At 46.6% G+C, this 19,397-nt stretch overlaps 1 protein-coding gene across 12 annotated transcripts in view; it reads left to right on the top strand.

The window, feature by feature from the left end:
* SEC31A (SEC31 homolog A, COPII coat complex component) overlaps window positions 1-14,131 on the top strand; it is a 39,587-nt gene extending 25,456 nt beyond the window's left edge. For 2 of the 12 annotated variants that reach the window (XM_041468309.1, XM_041468310.1), the window contains exons 21-29: window positions 850-942; window positions 1,579-1,708; window positions 2,675-3,028; window positions 6,224-6,271; window positions 7,767-7,825; window positions 9,739-10,014; window positions 10,405-10,524; window positions 12,605-12,676; window positions 13,540-14,131. In XM_041468309.1, the coding sequence (XP_041324243.1) occupies window positions 850-942; window positions 1,579-1,708; window positions 2,675-3,028; window positions 6,224-6,271; window positions 7,767-7,825; window positions 9,739-10,014; window positions 10,405-10,524; window positions 12,605-12,676; window positions 13,540-13,719 (1,332 nt within the window). In that variant the 3' untranslated portion in view covers window positions 13,720-14,131. The remainder of the gene's footprint in view (window positions 1-849; window positions 943-1,578; window positions 1,709-2,674; window positions 3,029-6,223; window positions 6,272-7,766; window positions 7,826-9,738; window positions 10,015-10,404; window positions 10,525-12,604; window positions 12,677-13,539) is intronic. The other 10 variants (XM_041468314.1, XM_041468312.1, XM_041468311.1 and 7 more) reach the window with 10 other exon arrangements.
* The last annotated feature ends 5,266 nt before the right edge of the window (window positions 14,132-19,397 follow it).

The following is a 19,397-nucleotide window of genomic DNA, read 5'->3' as shown; positions in this document are numbered from 1 at the left end:
TGAGTGATGCAGGCATTAGCAGTGGCTGCTGTGCAGCTGACTGCACCATTAGCTTAGCACTGCGTGGGCTTAGAGACACACAGACTGAAGCCAGCTGAGCCAGCCAGGGCTGCAGGGTCACAGCTTTCCCTCTGCTCATATCCTTGAGCCCCAGCCATGTGTCCTGCCTTGGGCAGCCTGCCCCCTCCTTGCTCAGGAGTGTCCCAGGCCAGGAAGTTTTTGATTTCTGTCCCATCAGAAAGGTAGGAGTGGTTGTATGGAGTTTGAGCCGTTTGGAGTGGCAAAGAAGGAAGATGGAGGAAAGGAGCTACGGGAGACTGGCTGGGAAGCACTTACCATTAAGATGTGTATTTGTGCATGTGCAAGAGCTGAATATCAGTTTTTAACCTTTTGAAATTATATTTTAACATTTTTTAATTCATCTGAAGCTCAATTTGAACAGACTCCTTCTGTGTGAGGCATACGTTTGAATTTAACATGGAACCTGGGGCTTGCAGCTGTGGTTAGTGATGCTCACTGTGCTGGACCAGTGGTGGGGAGGCTTCTGCAGTAGGAAAATGTGATGAAAGATGGAGACCTGGCTGACTGGCACACGTAACACTGCACTTGCTCCACAGCCTATTGCAGCTGCAACACTGTGCTTCGTCCTCACTCTGCAATTCACTTTGGCTCCAGTGATTTTTGTCTGTCTTGAATGCAATTCCCTTCTTCCTCTGAGATTTTATGGCTGTTACAAGTGCCAGCATGCAAACCTTCTTGCGTTCACTTCTTTGCATCTTGATTTGTGAAACCCTTTAGACTTTTTTATTGTTTTGTTTTCCATGATTGGTATTTCTTTGTTCAATTCAGGTTAGAATTGCCCCTACTGTCACTACCTGGAGTAACAAAACTCCTACTGCCCTTCCCAGCCATCTTCCTGCAGGCTGTCCCTCTGACACACAGGTATAACCTTCATTATTCCTCTCTGAGCCTCTGCTCCACCCCAGTGTGTCCCCTGGTGTAATCTGTATTCTTGGCACAGTCTGTACAGATAGATGGATGGAGCATGTGTGCTCTGGTTTTACTCCTCTGCCTCTCCTTACTTTTTTTTTTCACCAATGCCCAGAAGAGTGGCACTGGAAAGTCTTGAGTGGGAACTCAGTGTGACCTGAGTCTCCCAGCCCTTGCCCCATACTGGAATATCTGAAGTATGATTTTTCCTTTCTCCCTTTTCCATGGAGATGAGAAGCTGCAGAGTTACCATTTTAGTTTAGTTGAGGATGGCAGGGTGCTCTCAGACTGCCTGAACACCAGGCAGCACTGGCAGGGAGCTCTTCCTTGTGCAGGCAGGTGTGTGCTGCTCTGCTTGCTGCTGTAGTCACTGCACATCCAGCTGTGCTTTCAGTGCTGGGCACCCTAAGGCACTGGGGTGGTTGGAGGCATTTGCCCCTGTGCTGTTGATTCCCTTCTTCCAGGGAATATGGTTTCAGGCCTTGAAATGTGAACTCATCATTTTGCTGCAGTTCTGCTTCAGCACTGCATTACCATTACTAATGCAATCCTGTCTCTCCCATTTTTCCTGTAATTTTTTTTTGACAGGGGGAGAACCCACCTCCTCCAGGGTTTATTATGCCAGGTGCTGTTGGCCCCAGCATGCCACCACAGCAAGCCACGTCTTCCAACTACAGCATGTACTCGCAAGCAGGAGCGCGGCCAGCGTACCCACAGAGTGAGTAACAGCATTCCCCCCTCCCTCCCAGGAGGGCCAGTCTTAACTCAGGGATAACCCTGAGTCCCCTCCTTGTGGTTGGGAGTGTTCAGGCCAAGCCAGTCCCAGAGTTCTTGCAGGGTGGGGAGAAAGGTGAGGGGACTTCTGCAGGTTGTCATTTCTTGGTGGGGTGCAGGCATCAGACACCCTCTGTCCAACATTCCTCCTGTGCTCAGGTGTCCACCCACAGCTCTCAGACTCACTCCTCAGCTGGCCCGGCCCAAGGTTGTGCTGGGGTCAGAGTCTCCAAAGTCTGAGTCCTGGGAAAGCAGCAGAGGCCTGGTAAAGAGAGACACAGCTCCTCTGTGTGCAGCTGGGCCATCCATTCCTCATTGGGGCTCCATGGGAACGGGAGAGGGGATGAGGAAATGAGGGCAGTAGTAGAGGGGAGTGAAGAAGGGGGCAGAGCCCTGCCTCACTCAAAGCAGGGACTGAAAGTACTGGCATAAGGGAGGAAAAATGGTAGAGGCAGTGGAATTAGGCTGCAGGACCCACAGTGAAAGGCTGTGAGCTTACATCCCCTTCCAGAGTCTATATTCATTTCCTTGGCCTAAGTTTTCCCTTTGTGAAAACCTGGGACAAGGCTTTCCTTTCTCTGAGAGCCCCTGTGAGGATTGCAGTGGTCCAGAAGACAGCAATGTCCATATATCCAGCTCCACCCCAGGCATCATGGTGGCTCTGGGCTGGAGGGTGTGTGTGGCAGAGCAGCAGTCCTTTGAGCCAAGGCCATCTTCTCTGTGTCTCCCAGTGGCAGGATGGGGATTTAAGCAGTCAGAGTTGTGGGAGCCAGGATTTGGCTGGGCAGGTAAGTGGTTTCAGGGGGTAGGGGCATGAAGAGAGGAGAGTCAAGTGAAGAAGGGAGCAGAGGCAGATGAAACCTGCTGCTCTGTTGTGAACTCACTGACTGTTTTTTCTCCCTGTTTGTAGCATATCAGGCCACACAGCAGTACTCTGGAACTGGGGGACCAGCTCTCTATCAGCCTCAGCAGCCTATTGCTGCCCCTGCTTCAGCCTCTTACCCTAGCCCTGCCCCTAACACCACCCCTTCCTACCTGCCCTCAGCCCCTGCCCACTCCATGCCCTCCCCGCTGTACCCTGGGCAGCCTCAACCCTCCCCAACGAGCCTGAATCCCATCTCTTCCTTCCCTGTTCCTCCTTCTGGCACATCCTTTCAGCATGGCAGGCCAGGACTTCCAGCAACTTCTGTGGCTTATGCATTACCTACTGGACCAACAGGTACTCTGCCTGCAACCAGTGACCTTCCTGCATCCCAGAGAACAGGTCTGCGCTTGGACAGGGGGGCAGGCAGGGAGGAGGGAGGGGTTTGCTCTTCACCCACTCAGTTAAAGATGCACTTTTTTTCCTTGTGAATGCTCTGTAAAAAGTTTGCTTTTGCTTAGAGATCAGTTCAAAGCATTTCTAAACCCTGTTGTCAGCCCTGTGCATCTGTGACAGGGCTGTGTTGGTGCACTGAGCAGCATGAGCAGTGGAGCCAGAATTGCCACTGTCACAGAGCTTTTGTCTTGCCTAAGACAGGATGCTACCACAGGCTTCTTATGAGGCTGTTGTATGCCATGGATGGATCATGGCTCAGTTTTAATGTTGGTGTCAGAGCCTGCACTGTGACTGGCGAGCAAAGTACAAAAATGAGCAAGTTTTCCTAATCACTGCAGACAAGATGATCTCAATTCTCCTCGCTGAATGGTTTTGCAGATGTGATTTGTCCATGTCCCTGGTTCTTGAGCAGCCTTTTAAGCCTGGATTGGCAGCATATTTAATTCAAACATTTCCCATAGCATCAGCTCTCTTTCATTATTTTGTCCTTAACCTCTAATTGCAATGGGATTTACTGAGGTTATGAAAGCCTTAAAAGATAATCAGAAGTGATTTAGAAATGCTTTCACATGTCTCTTCCCTGAATGTCAATTAAAAGCATGTGTGTGTGGCTGACACTTAGGAGCATGTTGGAGCATGCTTGGTGAGAGAGCACTCGCTGAGGTGGGGCTCCATGGCTGCTTGTGACTGCCTGGGTGTCACTGCTGTGGGACAGTGACCTCGCCTGCCGTAACAAACCTGTGCCTTCACTTAGCAGCCTGTGAAACAGCAGCTTTGCATGTCAGACAGTGCAGGAAGAATCAGCAGTCCTTTTCTAAACCTGCTCATGAACACCCTTCACATCCAGGTGGTCCAGCTGAAGAGTCAAGGATCTGGGAAGCAGAGGGTACAGGGAATACTGAGCAAGATTTGAGCGATGTTTTGGGCATGTCTGTTTTGCTGACAGATACTAATGTGCCCACTGTCATTCCCTCTCTTATTTTAAAAGTCTGTTAGGGGTGATGCAGTGCAAAAAAAGCATTTTGCCTTTGGCAGCATGAATCCCATGAGCAGGAGCTCCTGTTGGTGTCCTTGAGGCTGGCAGCTCACAATATCCCCTTGTGTTTGGGGGAAAAGTGGTCTTTTTGCCAATGTCAAAAAATAGGACTGGTGTAGGACTGCCACACTTGCAAGGGAAGAAAAGCCCTTTTCCATCCACCATGCAGCCAGATTTTGTGTCCTTTCTGTTTTTGGAGGTGCTGTACTGTGATCTCTCCTGACCCCACGTTACAGGTCATGTCTAAGCCAGAGGCCTTATTAAATTGGTAGGAGGGAGAGGTGTTGGATAGGGTTCTAGGTCTGGGATGTCAAGCAACACATTATAATGCAGACACCATAGCTTCTGTACCTCCAAATAAATGCAAGGAGCAAGAAAATTGTTCTTCTTATCCATTTTACTGCTCAACTTGCATCACTGGCAGGCACTTCTTGCAGTGATGTGACATAGTCCACATGGCCTGCTCAGAGTGGGTGAAGCTCTTTTCAGAGTTAAAAGTTGTTCTTATTAGGCTTTTTATCAAACTTTCTGAGAACTACCAATGCTGCTTCTGTTTTTCTCAGCAGCTATGGTGAGCAGCAGGGTAGCCAGTACAAAGTGTCAGACCTTCAGGAACCCAAACTTGGGCATCTTGTCTGATTTCTGCAGCCTTAGGCTGAAATGCAGGGGTGGACTGCAGGGCATGGTGAGGTGCTGAGCCCAGGATGGCTCATGCATACACACAAGTGATGACTGCAGCTGGAGAACTATGGAAAAAAGATGAAGTGCGTCTGAAGAGCACACTCTGTTCTCTCCCAGTGTTTCGATTGCACCTTTCAGAAAGCATACCAACAAGAAAGAAAAAAACCTTGTTTTCTAAGTGCAGCAATGACAATGCACATGCTTAATATGCTTAACCACCAACACATTTTCTGAGCAGCTGCACTGCCTGGTGGGGGATGCCTTGGCATGAGATCCTTTAGAACCACTGAGATCTGCAGCCAGAAGTCACCTGTAACTCTGAGTGTTCTGGTGCAGTGATGCTGATCCTGGCAACAAAGTGGTGTGCTTTTGTGTGTGGTGATGATCTTATCTGGGAACATCATGCTTCACTTTGCAGTTGTGACTCATTTAAAGGCAGGAATAAGGGAGGAAGGAAAAAATACCTCAAATCTGAACTCTTATAAAGCATCTGACCTTGGAACTGGCTTGGATTTAAAGATGCATGTAAAAAGCAAGAGTTCTCTAAATATATTCTGGGTTTTTTTCAAAGGCACATAACATCAGTATGTTAAGCTGTGCTTGAAGCTTCTGTAAGCAAGAAAAGCCCACATTTAATTTTATATTCAACTCCTTTCACTTTGTTTTGTGTTAGATCTTAGAAGCTACTTTCAAAGGAGTTCTAATTTTCAGCATCTTGAATCTTGTTTGAAAATGCAATAGACCAATCCTGGGTTAAAGGAAGGGTTTCACCAGAACTATGAGCAGGCCAACCTCAGGGACAGGAGTTCTCTCATCCCCAGAGCTCCTTTCCTCTTTGGAATGGTGAGGGCTTTCTTGGCTACATTTTGCCATTTGGGTTTGTTGCTCAGTCTGAGCAGGCAGTGTGTCTGTGTGAGTGTAAAGCTGATGTGTGAACATACTCCTGTTGCTGGGCTGCGTGCAGTTCGGAGCATGCCTTGGTTTGAGAAAATACTTGGGAGATCCACCTTAAAGTAAGGTACTTCAAGCATCTGTTGAAAAGCTTTCTGGAATGGTGAAATGGTGTTGAGAAGATTGTGGCTAAGAGTAATGGGCTGTCAGCTGCACTGGAATAGAAAATGAGAACGTCAGAGGAGGGAAGAAAAAGGGCCAGAACACTGCAATGTTTGTTACAAACTAGAAACACTCATTTACTGCATGGAAAGAGCAACAGCTTGTTTTGGCGGAAGGTGGACAAAAGTAATTTCATGGGGGGCTGGAACAAATGACTTGTCTCCAAGCTGGCATTGTAATTTGGTTAGGTGTTTTTTTTCTGCTGATGCATGTTGTGAAACTAAATTGCTGGTCTAAAATTAAAGGCCAACTGCTTTATTATTTTTGAAGAAAAACATTTTTTTTTAGTTATCTTTGCATTTTGTCTGCAGAAAGTCTACCATCTCAAGACCAGGCCTCTCCCTTCACAGGTGAACTAGGTACCACCTAACCTGAAAATAATTACAGCCACTACATGAAATTAATTGAACGGACATCAATTATGCAAATGTTCTTTACAGAACATTAAGTGTGATGCTGTTGGCCAATTAGACTTTAATCAAATTGATTTTTAATTCCTTAATTAAAACCAATAACAGTATATCTGGAGTTTTTAACCACAGAAACAAATTCTTTTTAAATATTTTCCTTTTTTAATGCAAATTATTCCAGGAAATTAATAGCAGTAACTGTCTGGGAGTTTTTCTTAACATCCTATTTCTATCAGTTCGACTCCCTGTATCTGAAATACTCTGGGATTTTCTGGATAGGGAGGAATAGAGGAGGCTGCCAGGAGATGGCACTGCCTTTGGTTAAAGAGAAAGCAGCTGTGAAAGGGGTTTTGAATAGTTTTTCATTTACCCCTTTAACATGCTCTGCATGTGGAACATGCTTGACAAAAGCCTGGGAGCAAATGACATTTCAGATAAATTGAGCAAATTCTGCAGTAACCTGTTAAGTAAAATGTTAACCTGTGCTGTCTAAGGTAAATTCATCATCTGCTAAGTGAAAAACACTGTGGTGAAAAAGTCCATGGAGCAGGGCTTTGGTTTTGTTGGCTTTTTGTGGCTTTGTGCAATAGATCCTGATTACACGGGTGGCCGTGGTTAATAATGGCTGGGTGCAGGGCCACGGGCCCAGTTCCGTGTGCTCCGTGAGGAGGGGGCAGCTCTTTCTGATGCACTGATGGGAGCCTTGGGTGCAAATCTCACAGCTGCAGGGGGCTTGCTTTCTTGGGAGAGCACAAGGGTTGGTGCAGAGCAGCACCCCAGACTGGGAGTGAATCTGCTCACACACCCTCTGTGCTTCCAGTTTCAAACAAATCACCTTTGGTACAGAAAGCCAAATTTTTCCACCTTGCTCAAGTAGCTCTGCTCTGATTTGGGGATGCAAAGCCCCCAAAACCATGCTGTAGCTGGCAGGGGAAAGCTGGGTTTATGGCTCTTTTGCTTTTCCAAGGTGACTGGGTAAACCTGGCCTGAAAGGCTTAAGGCCTCTTATGCCTCTTCTTTCTGTGTGGTGTGGCTGGGGAACTTCATGTACAAATGTCGTGGATAAGCTCTCTTCACACAGACATCTGTGTAGCAGAGCTTTTTGGGGCATGGTAGGCCCTCTTCAAAGGCATGTCTGCTCAAAGCTCTTTTTTCCTGCAGGAGAAGAAAAAGCTATTTATTAAGTTATTAGCTTGGGAACAGTTGGTCAAGATCCCAAACGTTGCCCAGTGGGCGTGGAGCCCAAAGGGTCTGATGGAGGGATGCTGGGAGGCTCTGGCTGGCACAGGAGATGTTCTGGCCCTCAGGGAAGGGCAGAGGAACAGGCAGGTCAGGGCAGGCTCTGCCAGCAGAGCCATGGCATGGATCTGACCCAGCTGAGCTTTAGAAGGCATCACTGCCCTCTTCCCAGGTACTTACAGTCTCTGTTCTCTTTCTGTCCCAGGGCCCCAGAATGGCTGGAATGATCCTCCCACCCTCAACAGAGCTGCCAAGAAGAAGAAGGTACTCTAGGAAGTCCTACATCAACACAACTGAGTGCTGATCCCTTGAAAAACAATAGTTTAAGCTGCTCCTGGGAAACCTGTTGGCAGGAGAAGGGTTAGCAACAAACAAACAAAAGCTGCATCTCATGAGCAGAAATGGCCTTTATGTCTCTCTAATATACATTATCCCTCTCCAAATGTCTAAGCCTCTAAAGAGATGGTGGGTTTTTGGTGAAGTTGTGGTTGTTAATAACAACATTGTTCGTGGTTTGAAGCAAATACTTCCAACTGTTTTCGTCTGCAGTAAAGCAGCAGAGTTTTGCAGGAGATGGTACTTAGGCAAAATGAGGAGGCTGTGCAAATTGTTATAGATTATTGATGTTGCTGGAGCTGAAAGCAATTTATCCTGATTAGGGGTCTGACCCTGAGAGATCTGTTGAGACTAAGACAATTTCCATGATGGAGATAATGTAGTTTTGCAAAATGGGTTTAAATTGCAGCAGGGCAGGATAACTGGGAACACTTGGCACGGAGCAGAGCGAGCCTTTTCATCCCCTGCTGCTGTAGGCTAGAGTATCTCCACAGCACTCAGTGTTATCCACCATTCTCTGACCCTGGGAGGCAACAGTTAGTCTGGAGCATGTAAAGTGTGGGGAGAACAAAACATTAGAGCAGCCAAAATAAGGTCTGGGTGAAGGCAAAGGCAGAAGTCTTCCTTACCCTTTGGGTTTTAGTCTCTGCAGTTCTAAGTGAAGAAGCTTTTGGAGGCTGGATAGAGAACTCTTAGTGTCAGAATAACTGCTGGAGCAGAGAGCTCAAGCAGCAGCCTTCTGCACACAGGGTTCTTGCTGCTTCTGGTGTGTGTGTGTGTCACGGCCAGAATTTCTGCCACAGCCAAGGCTTGCGGGTTGGCTCCTTCTAAATGAGGAATATGTTTGTTGCATTCCCTCTTGGGTATTTAACAAATCTGTCAGTCATGTTTCTATGTTTGTTTCCCTTCTGTCCACTGTCTGAGGAGTGGTTTAGGATATTCTAAAATGACTCACCACATGGACTGTTACAAAATAGAAGAAATATCTGGCATTTCAAGCCGTAATTTTCAGCTGTTTTCCTCCTAAGAACTTATTCACCACTCAAAAGTTTATTGCTGTGATTCATTTCTTTTATAATTGACTTTGTTGCTGATTGGGATTTTTTTTTTTTTTGGCTGTCCCAAACCACTAGCTCAATTCTAGCATCATTCATTCAGGGTTTTGTAATCTTTCCTTTTTTTCTCCATGCGCACCTGAAGAAATGTACACATTCCATGGAAGCCCTTTCTGTTGTTTTGATTCCTGCATGATGTGTAGCAGAGGCCAGTAGCTCATTTTGTTGTTTCTTCCCTGTACCAAATGTTTGTGAAACACCCCTGTGTAAAGACTGGCAGATGCACAAGGATGACTCTGAAATGCCCCGGTAATCTGCCTTAGTGCAGACCTGTGTGCCAGAAGCCTGAAAGGCTTTCAGAAGCATTACTGGGGCATGTTGCTGGCTGTCAGCTACGTACTGTACTGCATGGACAAAAATACACCCTTGGAAGTGAGACACAAAAGTCTAAATATAATGACCCAATAGTAAGAATAGATGTAGGTGTGGGTTAGTTTTCTCTTCTAATAGTGCTGGTGTGCCAAACCTGTGATTTTGAGGAAGAGTGGCCCTGATTCGAGGTGGCTGCACTCAGCTCTTGTAGGCAGGGGCAGGCTGGGCTGTGCGCACACTGTGCAGCCAGAGGGATGGGTTTGGTCAGCCAGAGTGAAATGCTGTCTTGTCTGCCCCTGTTATTTCTGTATCCAGCGCTCCCAGTTACTGTGGTTTGGGAAGTCTGTAAGAGCTGGGTGTTGTGCTGTGCCTGCAGCAGCCACACCAACATAAATGCCCTGTTTTTTTCCCTAGGTGCCTGACAACTTCCTGCCCCCGGTCCCCATCACCTCCCCCATCATGAACCCACTGGCCGACCCGCAGTCTCAGATGCAGCAGCCCCAGGCTCCAGCTGTGCCCAGCAGTGCACCCAGCTTCCAGCCTCCACACCTCCCTGCAGGGCAGATGCAGGTGCTGCAGGGTGGCTTCCAGCCTGCTGCCCAGCCCCTGGGGCCATCCACCATGGCACCCACTGTTTCCAAACCCAGCACGGAGGGGGCCCCGGGGGCCCCGATTGGCAATGCCATCCAGGTAACGTAGCCCAAGCACTGCATGGGTTGGTTTGTCCATCTGCAGAGCCTGCCAGGCAGGATCCTGTTGTCCAGGCTTTTCTTGTAGCTGCAAAGTGTACTGTGGAGTTTCTAGGCACTGGCTTTACGCCCTGCTGGCATTTTGCTACTGTAACTTCCACCTAGATGCCACTAATCCTATAGTCACTATGGGCCAGCAAGCTGCTTCCTCGTGCAACTTTCACAGCTTCCCAGAGGGAGCAACAGCAGGTGCTGGTAAAGTCACCTCCACACACGCACAGGGAAGAAATAGGAGTTGTGCCAAGCTAGGTAATCATGCCACTCGGTTTAGCTGAGAACAACATGTGGGCACAGTGACCTGGAAAAGCCTCACCTGTTCTCTGCTGCTCAGCATGTGCAGGCACTGCCAACAGAGAAGATCACCAAGAAGCCCATCCCTGAGGAGCACCTTATTCTGAAGACCACGTTTGAAGCTCTCATCCAGAGGTGCCTGCTGTCTGCCTCTGATCCGGTAGGTGTTGTCTGTGACTTGTGATTTCTGGTAACAAACTCATCTCAAAGGGAAACAGCAGTTACCTGGGAAAGGGAGGATTAACAGCTTTAACACAACCACTGGAGCTGGATAGGAAAAACATTTCCCATGGCAGCCAGTACCCTGTAAATGATCTATCCCTTCCAAAGCTTCTCATTTATTTCTGATGGCCAGTAAATAACATGGCACCGCAAAGCCCAGCTGCTGAAGAGTCCTTCAGCTCGTGCCTGCCACATGCTAAAAGGTGGTGTTGGGGGTGTGCAGAGGGCTTTGTGCACTGAATTTGCTTGGTCAGCAGCACAGACTCGTGCTCTTGTCAGTTCAGTACCACACAGTTGCTCAAAATCCTTTATTTAAAGGCTGTAGAGTTGATATATATGTGTGTGTGTATGTGTTTGTATGTATATATAGTGTATTCTGCATTCCCTTTGACCTTTTCTTCCTCTTAAGTGCCCCTTCCCCCAGACAGACAGAGAAGGCAAAAGCATTCCACTCAAACCCAACCTGGGGATTGCTTTTCTACTCTGCCAACACATTTTGCTTGCTTCTTGTTAAGTCTCTCTGATATTTTTAGGCAGTGAAAGTGTTTCAGCCCACGGAGACAAGAGACACCACCCTGACTGTACATACCAGTTGTTGTCAGAGCAAATACAGGCACTGCTCAGCTATTACATTCTGAAGGGGAAAATGGGAATAGGAGCTAAAGAACGAGGAGGACAACCAGTTTGCACTTCTGCCTAATTGCTTTGGCTGGAGAGATGTCTTGCTGCTTCCTAGACACAATTTATTCCTCTCTGTCCTAGCTGACCATCTGTAAAATGAAAATAGCTTCTGCACCTTTTCATGGGTTTTGAAACTAATGTTGTGTGGTCATGCATCTGAGAGTTAGGCAGTCCAAAAGAATTGGGAGTTTCTTACCTGCTCCTCCTGGGGTACTTTTTCCTTGGATATCTCAGTTCCTTTGATAACTGCTGCTGAGGAGTTTCTGCATGTGGCCCATGATCCATGTGCTGTGTTCTCCTTTATGCCACCTGAACAGCTTTCCCTAATTTCTAGCACAGCAAGCAGCCAGCAGTTGGTCTTCACCCTTCAGCTAGAGCATTCCCACAGGCTTTTTCTCCAGGCAGTTATTTAATCCAGAGAAACGTTTCCACTTGCCAGGGAAAATGGCAGTTATCCTAAGTGAAGATGGATTGATGCACAGACTGATTTAGGAGGAAATTCCATTACTCTGGTGCATTGATGCCGTTCCTGCTGCTGTTGACCAGCAGCTTTTTTATGCTATTGCAGTTATAACCTTGATGCTTTATTACTCTGGAGTAAAATCTAGAATTTTAAATGTTGTTTTTAAAAAAAAGTGGATAAAAATTTATTTCTCCAGCAGCTGCAGCTCCAGGTGGAATGTACTGTGGTTATTTTAAAAGCCTTTGGTGGCAAAATAATTCCAGGCACATCAGTGGGATGTTTACTTTATTAAAGTCATGGAAGCACAAAGTGTCTGTAAGGACAGATTGGGTTAGGCTATTAGTTTTTCTGTTGGCACTAAAAACTTATTTACTAATCACATGAGGAAAAATATAATTAGGTTTTGTCATAAATGATGACTGAGTTGTACACACTTACAACTGGAGAATCTGCATGTGCCAATAAACTCCCTAATGTTGCTGGGTACTTCATTCAAAAGTAAGAATTTTATCTAGTTATCGCTATGCTTTTTCAGTGAACCATAGAAAAAAAAAAATCGTGCTGCAACTCAGAATTCTGTCACTTTTCTTATCAGCTATGCCAGTGGGGTTTGCAAATGAGCAGTGGCTTTTGGGGTGCACCTCTACAGTTTTCTGTAGACAGCTGAAGTGTTTACATGTGGAGAACTACAGTCATGTGGTCTTTCCTAGCAAATCAGGGGAGAAGAGTGCAGAACAAAGAATCCAAATGATGTGTTAGGAAAATGTTGTTGAGAAAGGAATTTGATGTGCTGCATGGACCTGTTTGCAATGATATCAGATTGGTCTGGGGTTCTTACAATCACTGTCCTTTGATGTATTTATTTGTCTTGCAGCAAACCAAGAGGAAACTGGATGATGCAAATAAACGCCTGGAGTTTCTGTATGACAAACTTAGGGAACAGACAGTAAGTTCTGTTTTACTTCCCCCCACCTCTCAATCATTTACGGCCAATGACTTCATTGGTGCAATACTACTTCTGCAATATGTAGCAGGTGCTCATTTTTTCTTTGAAAGTGTGCTTCACATCCATTTATTGAAAGTTTGCATGGATTTCTTAGAAAGCAGCCAGTTACTGTGCCTGGCCCCACATGCCTGTGCAGACTTGACAGTGTTTTGGGATCATGTCATGAGTTTTATGGTGCTGTGCAGAGACTGTGCTGAGACAAAGAGCAGAGCAGCAGGCACCATTTCTCTGCTCCAGGCAGGAGCTGAGACACACAGCTTGGGGTCACAACAGAACCCAGGGGACTTCACTGGAAGGCAGATGTGCAAGTACTTTTGAAGATCTGGTAATTTTTCCAAAGCCTTCCAGGAGGCTTTGGCAGAATAAAGGACTGTGCTTAAATGCCTTAGTACCTTAAGATTAGAGTGATGTAATCCTCTTCTTTTTAGGCCACGTTTGCTGAGCAATTAACCTTACCCAAAGGTAAAAGCTCAGTAGGTTTTTCTGGTGCCAGGAGTGTGTCACAGCAGGTCTGCCACCTCAGGGAATTGCATCCAGGGGCTGGCAAGGAAGGCTTGCAGGGCATAGCAGTACTGCAGAGAAGATCCATTCTGGTTGAAGTCTATTGTTAGACTTTTCAATGACTCTTCCCAGTGTGGTGCAGCTCTGAAGATGTCTTATCTCCAAAGAAAGGAACCTTCCGGAGAGCCAAGTGCCACACTTTTCTTTTCTTTTTAGGTGCCACACTCTTTTCTAGAAAAATAAATCATTTCTTTTTCTAGTTTTTCCTTTGTGCTGACCTGCCTTGCCTGCCTTTCTTTCAGCTCTCTCCAACCATCATTAGTGGCTTGCACAACATCGTGAAGAGCATCGAAACCCGCAACTACCAGGAGGGACTGAACATCCACACACACATCGTCAGCACCAGCAACTTCAGCGAGACCTCTGCTTTCATGCCAGTCCTCAAGGTTGTCCTCACCCAGGCCAACAAGCTGGGGGTGTGAGCTAGCCCCACACTTGCAAAGCCCTTTCCCAAAGAAGTGCATTTCTATGGCAGACGTGCGGGAAATGGACCAAATGCTCGTCCTCACAGCATGGCGCAGTAGAGCTGACAAATGGCATTACACTCTCCCTGCGAAGTACTTGGTTCTAGAAGGGCTGTGGAGCCCTGGTGCTTTTCTTCTTTTAATCCTTTTCCCATCCCTAACGATTCTCATCTACAAATAGTATATTTAATGGATGATGTCCCACATTGTCAATTTTTAGGTGCATGTTACACTGCTAAACAGTGGCTTTTAATAACAGATGTATGTGTTGAAACAACAAGATAGGTTGTGTATTGGACCCTAAAACAGATTATTCCCTTCCACCCCACTGTTCCTTATCCACCAGATTAAAAACAGTCTGATCATGTTACAAGTGTATTTGGTCTTTCATTTTATGAAGCTGCTTGCAGTTCTGTTATTACAATTTACATGTTAAATAGCTTAGTTGTGCACTGGGGCAAATGAGCAAAACAAAAGCTAATGTGATATTTTCAATAAATGTAAATTTATTAAAATATTTCTCTATGAAGTGCAGTGGAAGGATTTTGAACTGGAGTGCAGTGGGGCCGCTTTCTGTTGTGTCCTGGGCATGAGAATACTTTCATTTTTCCTCTTTTTTTATCACTAAAATGTCTGTAGAACACAGAAAGATCAGCAATTGGAAGAAATGTCTGGATTTGGGAAACAAAAGAAGCAGTTTTGCACTAACCTAAAATATCAGTGCTTGTGGAATGTAGATTTGGCAGTGCATACTGCAAGAAATAATCTCAATAACAATGTTAATCATGGCTGGCTTCTGTGACTTCAAACAGATTTGTTAGGCAAAACAGTTTTATTTCCTTTCCAGCATTTTCTTACTTCATAAGCTTTTAAAATTGGTGAACACAAGGCTTCAACCTGGAGTTACCTTTTTCAGGAGTTTAAACAACACTTGGAGTAAATATTTTGGTCTAGGTTATAGGTCTCTAAGCAGTGTTACAAGTATTCTTGTGTAAGTGTACTTATAGCAGTGTATTCAGCACCTTTGTGTCTTGATTCAAAGCAGAAAAGAAGTTTTAAAAGAAAGAACCCATTCAAAGGTAAACAGGAATGAAATAAAATTAAAAAACCCCCAACCCTCAACAGGGTGAAAAGCAGCTGTGCTGGGCTGGCCTGTGCTTTCTGTGATGCACTGCTCAGCAAGGAAAAGAAAAAGCAATCTTCAGGGCCAAACCAGCAGATAGGAAGTAATACAAGGGGAATTCAGGAGCTGGCTTTGCATATCCTCTCCTGGGTGCTTTTGGATGTTCTTGACATGGAGCAGGAGTGGTGGCATGCACTGGCACTTGTGAAGGACAGGCAGATGGCTCATGTTGTGGGAAGCTGGCTGTTTCTGGCAGTGACAACTGGGGAGACTGATGGTGATGGCAGAGGGGCATGCCTTCCAGTACGTATAGGGCTGTGGGCAAAAGCAATGCTGTAAATTGGAAGTTCATAAGTTGGGAACAAGAGCCTCAGGATGTGAGAATAATTAGCTGGGAGTATCTCCTGTGTAAGATATGGCTGTGTGAAAGCCAAGGAATGCTTAATGACACAAACCTTCGTAAGGTTTGCCAAAGAGGATGCCAAATGAGAAGGGACTCAGCAAGGCACATGTGCCAGGGACAGGACTGAAGAGCTTATTTAATGGGAAGAAATTAAATAAATTTTGTTTGTTCCCCTTCTGAAGAGCACAAGGGTAGAGAGCAGTGTCACACGAGAACAAATGTGGCATGAACTGGCCAGGTGTAGGTTTGGTTTGGAAATTGAAATGGTCAAAAATGAGACCACCAGATAAGAGGGACACGAGGAGGGGTTTTGAGGTGATAGTATCCTAAGAGTGCCCTGATGTTGCACCATGGCCTGGATACTGTCAGCAATGGAGAAATCTCCTCTCCTTGCTGGAACAAAAGCTGTCTTCCACCTCAGCCATTGGACAGGAAAACTGCACTGCCCAAGTGCATAACAGGAGTGGATGCAAAAATCTGCTACTTCTCTCCTGAGAGCAGCTGAGATGAATTATCGGTTGTGCTGCCGTCTGTTCATATCTTCAAGGAATGCCAAGCAATTAGCCACCCATGTAAATGGCCATCTTCATTTACAGAAGGCAATGAAGCTCTGCCAAGTTAGGCTGGTAAAGTAATTTGGCCCCAAATAGCCTAATTTTGATCTAACTGAGTGAGAAGAGATTTATACCTTTGTAACACCACCCAAGCTGCTCCTCTTTGCAGCCACCCAGAGTTATAAGAAGGGATGGAAGGAAATTCAAGGATGTATTCTGAGCAGCATAGGTATTGTCTGATGGCAGCTAACATGAGGAGCTACCTTGCTGCTTCAGCAGTCACCATCCAAGCAAAAGGGCCAGCAGAAAAGGGCAGAGTTGTGTCCCATTTGCTGGAAACAGGTGGGGATGTAAGAGCAGCAGTACTGCAGAGAGGCCTGGCTTCAGGCAGGACATCCAAGTTAAGCACTTGAGTGAAAGCCTTTTTGTGCTTGTAAAGCTCTGTAATGGATTTACTTTGGTTTTGCTGGCAGAGGTCTGAGGTAGCATTAGGCATGAATGTTGGAGATTGTCTTTAGTTGCTGCTGCCTTTCCAGCCTGTGCACAGTGTACATCAGACTTTTCCTGTGTTGTGCTTTTGGATCACACAGTTCCCAAACGTAAAGATTAGGAACGTGGGTTTACTGCATAGTAACTGTGTTTTCTCTGCCTAGAAGGAAGCATGGGTTAGGCTGACTGTGCTAATGAGAGACAAGGGACAGGGGTCTTGCTGCCAGAGCTGTTTCCTCAAAAAGCTGTGGAGGGGAGGGGGCATGTTTTGGGAAGCATGGCAGAGCCAGCATGCAGAGCAGTGGCACCACTCCCCAGAGCTCTGCAGGCTGCCCTCAGCTTCATCTTCACCTTCACCACCGTGCTGGTACTTGGCTTCAGCAGCACCAGCCCCGCTGTGTCATTAGCCCAGCTGGGGACCCCTTTACGCCTGAGAGGGGAAACAAAGGAGATGCTGAGTCGGGTATTTCCCTTCCCTGCCTCCCCTCCCCACTACCTGCCATCCCACATGGCTCCACACCCTAAGTGTTCATTGTTCTGAGGCATCCATGGCGAAGGCAGAGCAGCAGGTATAGAGGCAGGCAGGCTCAAAGCTCAAAGGGAAATCCAGCCAAACATCTGCCACCCACTGACAGCACCTCCCCTGCAGGGAATGCTGAGTGTCCTGTGGAGGTGCCTGCTGCTGAGAGGAGTCACTCAGCCTTGAACAAGGACCAAGGCCATTGCCAGAGGATACTGAGGAATGTCATAAATACTGTACTGATACCAGGAACAGTTTCAGCACGTCCAGCCTTGAACGGGTAATCTCCCAGCCTTGACTTGCTGTGTGCTGGGTTCATCATTCCCAGGTTTCCTCTGGAGATCCTGCAGGTCAAACAGATACATCACTGAATGGCCAGTCAGCATGGATGTATGGATACATCTAATGTAATCCTCACTCAAAAGAGGATGAACTGATTAAAATTCCTCTGAGCTTTAGAGCTGCAAGTTATCCAGAAGAGCATCTAATTAAGAGAGGATTTATTAAGAAGCACTAAAAAGGCAGCTGCAGCTGACCTCACCCAAGAAGTCTGTGCCTGCCTGGACAGCCCACAGAAGCCTTCTTGAGAAATTGTTGCACAAATTCTTTGCTAGGTACAGAAGAAGCACTTCAATCCACAAACATTGATCACATATTCCTTGTCCCTCTGTTGTTTAAGGCTTTGTTTCCTTCTTTATTAAAGTGTTCATTTGAACAATGCTTTGGGATCATTATTTTTCATGGTGAGAGAAAAGAAAAAAAAACCACACAAAAACAAAAGGCCAGTGTTGACAACATATTAAATGGCTCTGCACTGAAATGTGATGGTAGCAGGCAGGACTGAGTACCATTAAAATAGACTCAATGTTCACACAAACCATTCACCATCTTTCATCATCACTGCCCTCTTTCTTTCTTCCAGGCAGAGAATTCTAGAAGAATGTTTAAAATTGGGTTTAATTATATGCTCTCTGCTGATTCAGTTGCCTCAGGAGGTGTAGTTAGTGATTAATAACTACAGACTAATGTGTTAGTCTCAGCAGACTAATGTGCTATGTAGCAATATCACTCATTAAGCCATGCTCTGCTGGGTCCAGGCCCATCAGGAGTCAAGGCCAGTGCTGCAACGAGACCACTTGGGATGGGGGTAAGCTGGTGTCTGCCTGCCTCCCCTGCCACACCACTCTCAAACCCTGGCAAAAGCCTCCCTCTGACCTCCTTTGGGTGGCTTTCTAAGGCAGGAAATAGTCAGGTCAAATAACTACTGGACAAGGACAAATAAATTCTGGACCTACGCAACGTTAGGGGTCAGTTTTTGTTTCTGAAACCTTTGTGGTAATAAGATTGTGAAGATACAAAGACTTTCAGGCCATTCTCAGTCTCATCTCCAGAGGAGCATCCCAGCCCGGCTCACCCCAGTGAGGCAGAGAGCCTCTAGGCCTCGTGTTACTTGGCAGAAAGGATTTTTGATGGCTCAGACATCTACCTGAGGAGCTGCTGCTGCTGCCCCCGCAGGCACTGACACACAGAACACAACAGGCAGGGGCCATTCCCAGCTCTGAGTGGATTCCTCCATGTCTCTCCCTGCAAAGAGAGGAAAGAAAACAGGCTTTGTCTAAGGGGCAGTACCTAACTCCAGCAGCAGTGCTGAATCCTGAACCCCTGCAAGTCCATGATGTTTTCTGCTGGAACAGGAAGCTCCACCAGATGTAGGTCTTTGTCCTCGGTTCTCACATCGGTTGTTGGGCACTCAGTTGTGCTGGCAGAGTAACCTATAACCTCCTTCCTCCCAGAAACACACGAGTATCTTTGTGGCCCAGAGACAGCTGTCCCCATCAGCAGTGGGAATCTGCCAGGGAGGTATTCCCAGGCTGGTGTCCAGGGCAGCATTTCACACCTCGGTGCAGATGATGGATGAGCCCTCTGTCACTGGCGAGGCTGAGAGGATGTGTGATCACTTGTGGGGGGCACTGAAGCACTACTCAGAGCCTGTGCCAGTGTGTCGTGTGCCTGGGGCAGCCTTTCAGGCAGGCTCAGTCCCAGGGGAATCACACTCCTGCCTGCTTCCTGTGGGCAGATTCGAGTCTGTACTCCAGCCCCCTCACCCAGCAGAGAGATCTAAGCAAGGACTGGGCGAGGCAGACCACACAGTGAGATCATTTCTAGCCAGTGCACAAGACAGGAACAAGAACTATGGACAGGTCCCCTGGCCCACAGCTCAGTGCCAGGTGTCCCTTTTACCTGCACAGAAAAGGCATTTCTGCAGCAGTGGAGGCCAAACTCAGGCAAGACAACAGAAAGTCCAGCTGGAATTGCCAGCAAAGGCAAGATGGAGCTTGCAGCAAGAGGGAGGCTGTCACCTTCCTCTCAAAACACTGCCTTGAGTTCTCCTCTTCAGCATGTCCACATGCACCATTGGGTACAGCAGACAAAACCAACTTGTTTCCAGATCTCTGAACTACACCCCAGCTTTGCTTTTTTTTTTTTTTTTTTTTTTTTTTTTTTTTTTTTTTTTTTTTTTTCTTTTCCCATTTTTAAATTTTTTTT

The sequence above is a fragment of the Pyrgilauda ruficollis genome, unplaced genomic scaffold, assembly GCF_017590135.1.
Source record: "Pyrgilauda ruficollis isolate IOZ18807 unplaced genomic scaffold, ASM1759013v1 scaffold217, whole genome shotgun sequence".
Lineage (NCBI taxonomy): Eukaryota > Metazoa > Chordata > Aves > Passeriformes > Passeridae > Pyrgilauda > Pyrgilauda ruficollis.
This window is presented reverse-complemented; position numbering and strand designations above follow the sequence as displayed.